A 12,193-nucleotide genomic window follows, 5' to 3' on the forward strand; every position below is an offset into this window, starting at 1 on the left:
GTTTCTTGTGTCGCCGTATTTGGTGTTGTTCGGATGCTCCACAGTACACTTGGTAATTCTTCAGGCCAGGTATGTCGAGCTTTTTCTAAAGGTCCCAACAGACGTTTCTTGATACCATTGCAGATGATTCCATTGGCTTTCTCGACTTGCCCATTGGTTTGAGGATGTGCAACTGATGCAAAGTTCAGCTTGATACCCACCTCTTTGCAATAGTCTTTGAATTCATTGGATGTGAAGTTGATGCCGTTGTCTGTGACGATGCTGTGGGGCACTCCAAATCTGAAGACGAGGCCTTGTATGAATTTTACTGCAGATGCTCCGTCTGGTGAATTTATCGGCTTCGCTTCTATCCACTTTGTAAATTTGTCGACAGCTACTAGCATGTACTCCTTTCCTCCTGGCCATGATTTATGTAACTTGCCCACCATATCGAGTCCCCATTGTGCAAAGGGCAACGACAATGGTATTGGTGCTAACTCTGCTGCTGGAGAGTGAGGTTTTGCGGCAAACCTTTGGCACGCGTCGCAAGTTCTTACTATTTCCTTGGCGTCCTCGATTGCTGTCAACCAGTAAAATCCTGCCCGAAAAACTTTGGCCGCAATAGCTCGACTACTTGCGTGGTGTCCACATATTCCTTCGTGTACATCCTTCAGAATTATTCTTCCTTCTTCGGGTGTGACGCACCTTTGCAAGACGCCCGAAATACTTCGCTTATACAATTCTCCCTTGACCACCGTGAAAGCTTTGGAGCGTCGAATTACTCGCCTTGCTTCGACTGGATCGTCGGGTATTTCTTTCCTGAGGATATATGATATGTACGGCTGCATCCATGGTATCTGTATCACCATGACCAGGTCCTGATCTTCTTCTTCGTCCTCTTGCTTTTCCTTGGTAGCCCCCGAGGGTTTCTTCTCCTTCTTTTTTGGTTTTGTTGACTTAGTGGATCTCTCTGTTATCTCTTCCCAGAATACACCTGGCGGGACTGCCAGGCATTGCGACCCGATGTTTGCAAGAACGTCGGCTTCGTCGTTGCTCAATCTACTAATGTGATTTACTTCGCATCCATCGAACAACTTCTCGAGCTCGTTGTACACCTCCTTGTATGCCATCATGCTATCATTGACTGCGTCACATTGGTTCATAACTTGCTGCGCCACCAACTGTGAGTCGCCAAAGATTTTTAGTCGAGTTGCACCACAGGCTTTCGCCATCTTCATCCCGTGTATGAGAGCTTCATATTCTGCTTCATTGTTAGATGCGTTAGGGAACGTCATCCGAAGGATGTACTTCAATTTGTCGCCTTCAGGTGATATGAGTACTACTCCTGCACCAGCTCCTTCTAGTCTTTTGGACCCATCAAAGTTCATAGTCCAGGTTCTCGATAAATCTGGGGGTCCTGTATTTTGCAACTCCATCCACTCTGCGATGAAGTCCGGTAGTATTTGCGATTTTATTGCTTTTCTTTTTCATACGTGATGTCCCGAGGGAAAGTTCTATTCCCCAAAGGGAGACACGACCCGTAGCTCCGGGTTATTCAGTATATTTGACAAAGGAGCTTCATTGACCACTATGATCGGGTGTGCCGAAAAATAGTGGCGCAATTTTCGTGTTGTCGTGAACACTCCATATGCTAGCTTTTGGTACTGAGGGTACCTTTGTTTTGAGGGCGACAAGACTTCGCTCACGAAGTATACTGGCCTCTGTACACCATGGATTTTCCCTTCTTCTTCTCTTTCGACAACTAACACCGTGCTAACCACTTGGGGTGTGGCTGCAATATACAGCAGAGAGGTTCCTTTTCCTTTGGAGCCACCGGGATTGGTGGTGTCGAGATTTTTCGCTTCAGATCCTCGAAAGCTCTATCGGCTTCTTCGTTCCACTCGGAATTTATCTCCTTGTTTTATCAGCGCATAAAATGGTAACGCTTTTTCTCCTAACTCTGGCGACGAATCTGCTCAAAGCTGCGACTCGCCCAGGTTAGTCGTCGTATTTCTTTCAACTTCGTTGGCTTTCTCATTGTTACTATGGCTTGTATTTTGTCGGGATTTGCTTCAATCCCTCTTGTCGAAACTAGAAACCCTAGAAGTTCTCCTGCTGGGACGCCAAAAGAGCACTTCGTCGGGTTCAGCTTGAGGCAGAATTTGTCGAGGTTGTCAAAAGTTTCTTTGAGATCCTCGATCAGTGTTACCCCTTTTTTGACGTTATGACGACATCATCGATGTATACTTGCACGTTTTTCCCGATCCGTGTTGCTAAACACTTCTGCATCATCCTCTGATATGTTGCTCCCGCATTTTTTAGACCGAAGGGCATTGTTTTGTAGCAAAACACGCCGTAAGGTGTAATAAACGCTGTTTTGGCTTCATCATCTTCTTTTAATCTGATCTGGTTATAACCAGAGTATGCATCCAAAAAGGAAAGACGTTCACAACCTACCGTGGAGTCGATGATTTGATCGATCCTTGGGAGGGGAAAGTGATCCTTAGGGCAATGTTTGTTGAGACACGTAAAGTCGACGCACATGCGAAGGACTGTCGTGTTTTTCTTCGGCACCATCACCGGGTTAGCTACCCATGTGGCTTACGTAGATATCTCTCCGATAAAACCAGCTTCCTCTAGTCGATTTATTTCGATAGCATGGATTTGCGGTTTGGTTCCGAAAAACGCCGCAAAGGTTGTCTGATTGGTTTTGCTGTTGGATCCAAATTTAGGTGGTGCTCGGCAAGTTCCCTGGGTACTCCTGGCATGTCAGCTGGACACCATGCGAAGATTTTCCAATTCTCACGGAGGAATTTGACGAGCGCGCTTTCCTATGCGATATCCATGTTGTTTGCGATGGATGTCGTCTTTTTTGGATCTGTCGGGTGAATCTGCACTTCCTTAGCATTTTTCTCTGTGTTGAAAGTTGATTCTTTGTTTGGCCTTCCAACGTCTGGCAGTACGTCGTAATCAGTCATGCTTTTCGACGCCAAGTATTCAGCTTGCATCCCGAAGGTTTCTGATAACCGATGGAAATCCTTGTCGCACTTATCAGCCAAAGCAAAACTCCCTTTGACCGTGATTGGTCCCTTGGGTCCAGGCAATCTCCATAACAGGTATGTGTAGTGTGGTACTGCCATAAATCTAGCATATGCTCGGTCGTCCCAACAAAGCGTGGTACTCGCGATGGAAAATCCACGACTTCGAACTCCAGTTTCTCGATTCTATAGTTTTCTCGGGTTCCAAACCGAACGTCGAGGTTGATCTTCCCCAATGGGTAACTTGGTTTCTCTCGGTGTGATGCCGTGGAACCTTGTGTCCGTTGGCTTCGGGTTTGCTAAAGATATGTTCATCTTCCTCAATGTATCCGCATACATAAGGTTTAAGCTGCTGCCACCATCTATGAATACTCGAGAAACGTCAAATCCTGCGATAACTGCCGCGGAATAAGTGCTGACTGCCCCGGTCGAGGAACTTGTTGCGGGTGGTCCGCTATGGTGAAGCCGATGTCTTGCCCCGACCAATTGAGGTACTCAAGCTGTTGGTGGAGGCATTTTCTCCGCCATGAACACCTGTCGCGAGATTACTTTTTGTGCTCTATTGGACGGCCTTCCCTTCTGAATCATCTACACTGCTCCGTTGGAATTAGGATCAACATAGGGTGGTGGTGCTGGTGCTGCCGCTATTCTGAGCTGGTGTCGATTATCCTCCGTAATCGCGGGAGGTGGCGGTAGGTGAACTTCGCTCCTGGGCTCCCGAGGATTTCTCTGTGCTGCTCGAGCGTGAGCGTTTTCTGCACATCTGAACATTGCTTGAAAATTTCGACAGTCTTTCTGCAGGTGTCCTGACTGTCTTTTCCCATTGCTGTCGAGGAAGAAATGCATCTGGCACGGTCCGTTCAACATTTCTTCGGGGGACACGAAAGGTCTTGGGAACCTTGGCCCACTATTTTGCCTTGTTGCGGGAATCGTCCCTATTATCGCTTCGCTGCTCGTTGCTTCTTTGATAATCATCTCTATTGCTTCCCCCTGTGTTTGTCCGAAATCCTGCCGAAATTTGCCCTGGGGCGTCATAGTTCGGGTACTGCCGAGGAAATCGTCGCCTCGATTGATAATTTCGACCACGGTCCTCTTCTGGTGACTTCGTGCCGTTTATTGTGGACAGCATCTTCTCCATCCGCCCATTTATTTGCTATCTCCATCAACGCGGATACTCGTCTTTGGATTGGTCCTTCCCAAGTCCTCGACAAAGTCTCCACGCCTAACTCCTGCGACAAACGCATCTATTGCTCTCTCGTCGGATATATTTTCTGCGCGAGTTTTTTATGATGTTCCACCTTTGGATGTATTTTCTCATTGACTCATCTGGCTTTTGTCGACATGCCCTCAGCTCTTCTAACGACGCAGACTTTTTGCACGTGGACCTGAAGTTCTTGACAAATACTTCCTCGAAACTTTCCCAGCTGTCGATAGATCCTGGCTGAAGTTTTTTGATCCAAGATCGTGCGGCTCCACTTAAGTGCACCCGAATACTTTGCATTGTCTGTTGCCCTAGTTCCTCCCAGTTAATTTTACCGTTTCAAGGTAATCAACTAGCCAATCCTCTGGATCTTGCAAGCCGTCGAATTTTTTGAAATGATCGGGCAACTTAAATCCCGAAGGGACTCGAGTTTTTCGTACTCTTCTCGTGAAGCACGGCAGGCCGCACATATCTTCATCGTTAAGCTACGGGGATTGCCGATGGTCTCTTCGCTTTGCCTTGCTCTATCGACCCTTGCTTGTACTCCTGTATCTCTTGCTCCACTGGGCCCTTCGGGAGCTGCCGCCGTTGCTGCTCTGCGGGTCGTGGACTATTTTGCCTTGCCGCTCCTTCTGGAGGCGTTGTTACAAACGATGTCCCCATAGCTCCGACCCCTGCTAACGCCATATTGTATAACGTTTCTCTTGGGTCACCTGCTGGTGGCCTAGATGCGAGAATATAAGCTTGTGTCGCCATGTACCCAGCTTCTGGTGTCTTAGGGATAATGTTTCCTCTTTCATCTATCGACATAAAGGACATGTCGAGATTTTGAATTAAGTGCTCTCTTTACGCTTCGGGTATGTGTTGCAACCTTGATCTTCCTCTCGTTTCGAGCCTCCCCGTGACTATCATCCGAAACTCTGGATTGTCGACTTAGATCCGCCCTTCTCTCGCTCGGATGCGTAAGCTGCCTCCTTTCTCCTGTCCGGCTCAGCCTGTCTGTTTTTCTATGTTTACGGCAGCTCGTGCGAGTCTATATTGATAAGCTTGCGGTTCTTGAGCGATAGCCGTTGTCGTCATTGGTTCCGAGCCATCCAGGGCTTTTGCAGCTCTATCCCAGGCTGCTTGTGGAAGTTGAACTCGACACGTGGTGTGGGCCCAACATATTTAGTGCCCATACCTCTCCTTAGATCCGAGGATCGACATAAGGGTTACCCAAATCGTCGAAAGCCTCCGATGTTTCCTCTTGATCTTCGATAGCATAGATCCGATGGTATTTTGCACTCAAATCTATGTTGGGTTTGGTGACATCATTATTGAGATTGATGAAGACCTCGCCCATCGTGATAGATTTGTCGATGAAGTCGTAGTCTGTCGTCATCGCTTGAGCCATCGCTTATATATGAGTCCGCGAGATGACTCGAATGATATGTCGTTGAAGATCTTGGCGAGTTTCTCTCTTGTTACGGTACCGATGTAGCGTGTTTCCGAGGTTTCTTCTTCTCCTGACTCGGTTGACGACGCATAGCTTGAAAAATCGGAATCGACCGCCGACGATCCCGACGAGATCGGAATTTCGACACGATACGATCCTTCCTTCTCGACGCGAAAGTGAAACCTTCCGAACGTCATCTCCATGGGCTCCGCCGGATACGCATATGCATCCAAACGGGAAGGTGGGTGAGGAACAAAATCGACAAGACCAGACGAGCGACCTGTTTACCTCGATCCATAGTGTTGCTTCCGGTTGACGATGTCGAAGACTTTGAACGTGCCATCGAGATCGGATCCTTACGCCTCTAATTCCCACGGACGGCGCCAATTGACAAGGGATTAACTTATCAATGCCTATGGATTGTAGGCTAGGGTTTAGTTAGAAGTAGAGGGCAAGTAGATCTCGAAGGTTTCAGCCGAAAAGTACTCGACGAATATGAAAACTAGGGTTTGCAAACAATGATTCGATCCTCTCTTCGTCCCTCGACTCCCCCTTTATATAAGAGGTGGAGCCGAGGGTTTCGCTTCGTATAAGTTACAGAGTTCGGGACGGTTTCTAACTCATCCCGCCAGATTACAAATAACACTTCCTATTACAACTCTATCTTTTCCTTAAATACATCTTGGGCTTCCGAATCTTCTTATTCTTCGAGTAGTGGGCCTTCAGTAAACCCCGGGTACTATATCCGGCAGGCCCATTTGGGATGCCTATGTCAGGCCTCCCCCTCGGCATAGCTCTTGATACGCCGACGGGGCCACGCTCGGCGTAGTGTCTGCGTAGACGCGGCCAGGAGGCGCCACGTGCCTCCGTACGCCGACGGGGCGACGCTCGGCGTAGCCTCTGCGTAGAAGCGGCCAGGAGGCGCCACGTGCCTTCATACGCCGACGGGCGACGCTCGGCGTAGCCCAAACGGACGTTAGCCGGACGGCGCCGGTCACCGTGCTACGGCCGAGGGTTGCGACGCCGACGAGCGGTTCCAGGCCGTCGGCCCTCTGCGGCTACGCCGACGGCGGCCTCTACGCCGAGGGCCGCGTGTGCTCTGCCGAGGCCTACCTTCCCCGAGGAGCTACGCCGAGGGGGCCCGTCGGCGTACCGTACGCCGAGGGCAAGCGCGTGCTACGCCGAGGGTCGAAGGCCGTCGGCATCTACCGCGATTCCTGTAGTGCTGGAACAACAGACTGCAATGTAAACTTCTGCTTCAAGAAGAAAGAAGGTATAGTGAAACATTGGACGCCTGGGGCACCTTGGATTATTCATCATGACGACCATGTAGCAAGTATGAAGCCTGACAAAGCTACTCACCCTTGTATCCACGAAACTGCGGTGCATATCTTCTATTTAAAGTTTAACCGGGAATTCCATCAAGAATGTAGAAAGTAATTAATAATTTGTTTATCCTGCTCTTTTGCCAAACTGCGAAGAAGTAAATTTTTGAAGCAATGAAAAAAGTAACAGTAAAAAGGAAGATTATGACAAAACAACTGAAGGTGACTCATCTACTGAGATTTTGTGATATTAAAATTAATGATTAAAATAATTAGCAGGACATATACGCAACACTTTTAACGATGTGAGGTCAAGATTGAATCTACACTTTAGAATAAACAACTTGTCCAGAATCGAACTTGAAAGACCGAACTCAAGGACGGGATCTCCGGACAGAGAACTCCTATCAGCCGACCTGAAAAGAGAATATAAAATAGGACTCTCACCCGATGCAGAATCCTTGACCATTCCATTGCAGTAGGAGAGATCGAGGACAGATATTCCCTCCAACGAACAATGAATATGCTCTGATCAGGTAACTTGGGTCGGTCTCATGGTGTGTGCTGGGGCGTGCTTCTCGTGGCAGAGTTTCCCGGACATGCTATTTGGGTGGCGTGGCGACACCTCACCGGTTTGAGGAGTGTCGACCGGATCTAGAGCAAAGGGGAAGGGAGTGAGATGAAGATCTACGGAAGTAATGTGGTGTTTGTCCTGGTATTTAAAAGGAAGAGAAGGCTGATCAGCTACCTCCTTCTGGAGATCGTGGACCGGTCGACTCCCCTTCTTTGATTTCAGGTCAGATTTTGATGCAATAATGAGGAAGAGGAAAGGAGCAGTTGGAAATCAGAAGGGGGGCCAGAAAGAGGAACCTGTGAATAGAGGAACCGGCAAAGGAAGAATTAAATGGGCTATGCGCCGTGAAGAATTCATGGGATTTATTGTGAGCGGGGGCGAACGAAGAAGCCGAACGGAGGCGCAGTAGTGCGAGCGGTGGCCATGGAGGAAGACGAACGGAGGCGGAACTGTGGTGGGGGGAGAGATCGATGGGGAGAGACGGAACGTACGTGAGGAAGAGGACGACTGTCGGCCGAGTCATGGGCCAGTGTCGGCCCATCTGGTCCACGCACGGTTCTGGCGAGGAAGGGCAGCACAGATTGATGGGGAGAGGGCGATCGTGCGTGGCGTGTGAACCGTGGCGATCGTGCGTGGCGTGTGAACCGTGGCGATCGGGCGTGGCGTGCGTGGCGTCTGGTGCTGGCTGTGAGATCAGCAAATTGGGGCCATCTAGAAGATATCCTAAAGTACTGTAGTTGGCCCCTCCAGTAGTCTTGTTCTCACTCCCGATTCGCTTCCCTCCCCGAGCAAAATCGCCGTCTTGGCCACGATTCCGGCGGACTCGTACGGTACGTGGGCGGCGCAAGGTCGGGATGTCGTGCATACCGGATCTTCGCGCCAAAATCCGCATCCTCGTCCCGCCCACGGCCCCCTCCGCCGCGTACGATGCCGGCCTCCGCGCGCTGGGCCTCCTCGATTTCGTCCGCCTCGATCTCCGCTCCTCCGGGGCCGTGTGCCATGAGCTCGTCGCCGATCTCATCACAAACTACGACGCTGGAGACGGACGGAGCTTCACCCAGAAGGGCCCCGTCGAGGTCTGCTGCCGTACCTTCGCCGAGGCGCTCTGCCTCCCGACCCCGGGGAGGACCGCGTCCTTCGACATGGACTCGGCCATCGTCTCGTTCGCCGCGGCGGAGTTCATGAAGGCTTACATCCTGACACCGCTCGAGGCCGGCGGCGATAGGAACACGGAGGTGGCCGGCGTGGCCCGCCAGGCGGCGGAGATGGTGATGGATGGGAGGGCCGATGCTGTTGACTGGACCGCGCTGATCTGGGTACTCGTGGAGGAGGAGATGTTCGACCTTAGCAACGGGACGAGGTCCAACTCGGCATGCTACTACGGCGCCTACCTGCAGCGGATCTTGTGGCTGCAGTTTCCGGACCGCTTCCAGCCATGGCCGGAGATAACTCGTAAGGGGTCATCAATCAATGCAACATACTATAATCAGTTTCCGATGAGTGCAAGTCACAAGCTTCGCTCGGAGCTGGACTCCAAGATGCAACAGCTTTTTGATGCCAGATCCATGAAGCTTGAAGCTAGATATATAGAGCTTCAAGAGCTATATATCCATGAAGCTATGCAAAATGTCCATGATAGAAGGAACCTTGAGCGAGACAAGAAAAAGTTGCGTGCAATGAAGTCGCTCAACAATGCTTTAGTTATCCAAAGAAGAAGAAAAAATGGTGACTTGCAGCGCTCAGAGCTGGTTCCCAAGATGAAAAAAAAGCATGTCGATGCAAGATCCAACCAGATTGATGCCAGATCCATGCAGCTTGAAGCAAGATCTGCGGAGTTTGATGCGAGATCCAAACAACTCGACTTGAGATCCAAGCAGGTTGACGCGAGATGGAAGCAGGTTGAAGCAAGATCTGCAGAGTTTGACGCGAGATCGGAGCAACTTGATGCAAGACACTTGCAGTTAGAGGCAAGATCTATGGAGCTAGAAGCGAAATCCAATAGGCTTGAAGCGAGATCCGAGGAGCTTGAAGTGAGATCCAGGGAGCTTGAAGCTCTATCAGCGCAAATTGAATATGAGAGGATAAACCTAGAGCAACACAAAGAATTGCATGATAAGATGCACACAATGGAGGCACTTAACCAAGCTTTAATTACCCAGCAACGAGAAGGAAATGATGAGTTGAAGTGTGTTAAAAAAGAACTGGTAGATGTAAGCGAGCGACTAGCACTATCACAGAATGACGGGGAAGCAATGAAGTCGCTCAATCAGGTTCTAATAACCAAGGAAGTAGGAAGCAACAATGAGTTGCAAGTCGTCCGGAAAAAGCTGATAGATGTAAGTGAGGGACTTGTACCTTCTTTATTTACTATCCTTCTTGTGATTGACCTGTTTCAACAATATAATGTCTGGAACATCTGAAATTGGTTCTTTTGTAAATTTCATTCTCTTTCAGTTTATCACCACTAATTACCACTGATTGATTGCACATGTTCATGTAGTACTTTTGCATCATATATATTTCACTAATTATCCTTGTGATCAAATTTTCATGTTTTGTAGGGCTTGCAGAAGTTTACAAATGGACGAGCAAATATAGGGGTCAAGAGAATGGGCGAACTTGACATGAAAGCAATTGCAAATGCTTGCAGGCTAGATTTATCACAAGAGGATGCACAAGTTACTTCTGCTTATCTTTGTTCCAAGTGGCAAAATGAAATTGCAAACCCAAAATGGCACCCTTTTAAGGTCATCATGGTTGGTGGTAAATTGACGGTATGGAGAATCTCCCTGCTATCCTTTTGGGCTTTTGCATGTAGTATTGTTCTTGGTTTTCTAGCTCTAGTAGTTTCCTTGTAATAGCTCTTGTTGTCTCAACATTTCCAACTCTTTATAAGAACGGAAAGCATTTTCATTATTCCATTGACAGTACATACATTATCTCGTTATTTGCTGTAGGAGATTCTCTCAGAGGATGATGCCAAGCTTAGGATGTTAAAAGAAGAACATGGTGAAGAAATGCGCACCTTGGTAACAAAAGCTCTACTTGAAATCAATGAATACAACCCCAGTGGTCGTTATGTTGTATCAGAGCTGTGGAACTACAAGGTTGGCCGGAAAGCAACATTGGAAGAAGTCACTGAGTTCATCCTGAAACAGTGGCAGTCACATAAGAGGAAGCGCTGAGCATCTATTTATTTGCAGGTTCCTTGTTCTGCTTACGCTTCCTTATAACTCGTACTTCCACCTTGACCTTGACTAGACCTAGTATAACTTCAATGTTAGAGGTATGTAGTGGTTCATTAGTACTTACTGATTATGCAACTAGAACAATCATGATCACCTTTTCGTAGCTAAATGCTAGCTGGGTTCTCCTGTTGTAGAATTGGGATCCATGCTAGCACTGGTCTAGAATGTATATTGCAGCTTATCTTTGAATATTTGATGCTTCCCTTAGGATCTTCTGCAAGTATGCTCCTTTGTGTATGTCTCTGTGTGTGCAAGAAAGCTCTGGTGTGGTGGTGTTATTGAAGGGCTGAACTGCCTCATGGACCTTCAAATGAGCATGCAAAAACAGCAAAACAGATAGAATGCAGTTCATTTGCTGGCACTGCACTTCCTCTTATTTGGGAAGTGGAAATTCCATGAACATGATTGATTGACGTGCAGTGGAAGTAAAACCGCATTTTGTTTTGTACTTGAACCCTGAAGTGTTTTGGACAGCTAAAAATCATCTGGAAGTTTCGGGTCTGGCTAATGTGGTTGCCAGAGCATTGCGGGCTTCAGACTTGCATCACAGGTATTGATTTTGTGCATATGTTCTTTTATACTGATCTTATTTCTGCATGCTATTCTTCCACTGGTATACATGCTACTTTCAGCTGGCAATTTCATTTGTTCTTATGCAACATGAAAAATAGGTGCTACCTTCAGGCTGCTGCCTATGTTTAGCATGTGCATGAAGACTGCCTGAAATGAAATAAACTGAAATTCACCGTAACTGCTACAAAGCATATAGCTGGGTTAGATCTGCTTATTTTGCCACAAGGGGTTTTGCTTTTGCATGTTGCTTTGCATAAGAAATACCCAGGTGATTTTGTCGCAACTTTGATGTATGGAAATATAGAATGTGTTGCTTTGTAAGGGGTTACGGAAGGCCTTGTAGCTGCAGCTTTGACATGTCACTCCTAGTCTATCTTGTATATCTACTCTAACAACATGGCTGGCGAGATGTTCATGTAGGCTTCTCGTCTTCCAGTTCCAGGCATGCAGGTCTATGTGACCTTGAAAAACTCATTTTCTCTATGGTCGGTGATGACGACTGTTGATGTCTAGTGCAGCAACAAGTTGTGCAAACATTGAAAGCATGTCGATGCACATGAAACATGAAACTCAGAGGCATGCAGCATATGCTACCAACGCAAAAAAAAGTCCCTACCCAAACGAAACTGTTGAGGATATCCAAGATGGTTTCCACAAGAGTTCCCTGAAAGTTCTTATAGAACAGGAGGCCGTAGGGGTCTGGTGTCAAACCTGTGGAGTGAAGGTGATCACAAGGCTATCGTTTTCGTCAGAAACACGTTTGTGAGGTGGCTAGATGTCCGAGGCTAACGAAAACAAACTCCCCCATTAGAGCCCATCA

The 12,193-nt window shown here is 48.0% G+C and overlaps 1 protein-coding gene across 1 annotated transcript; it reads left to right on the top strand.

The window, feature by feature from the left end:
- The first annotated feature begins 8,406 nt into the window (after positions 1-8,406).
- On the top strand, positions 8,407-11,015 carry LOC124672321 (factor of DNA methylation 1-like). Its single transcript, XM_047208569.1, has 3 exons — positions 8,407-9,888; positions 10,114-10,326; positions 10,510-11,015. Exons 1-3 carry the CDS (start codon positions 8,407-8,409, stop codon positions 10,735-10,737), a joined length of 1,923 nt encoding a protein of 640 aa, XP_047064525.1. The 3' UTR covers positions 10,738-11,015.
- Positions 11,016-12,193: the final 1,178 nt, after the last annotated feature.

Source organism: Lolium rigidum, chromosome 7 (genome assembly GCF_022539505.1).
Source record: "Lolium rigidum isolate FL_2022 chromosome 7, APGP_CSIRO_Lrig_0.1, whole genome shotgun sequence".
Taxonomy (NCBI): domain Eukaryota; kingdom Viridiplantae; phylum Streptophyta; class Magnoliopsida; order Poales; family Poaceae; genus Lolium; species Lolium rigidum.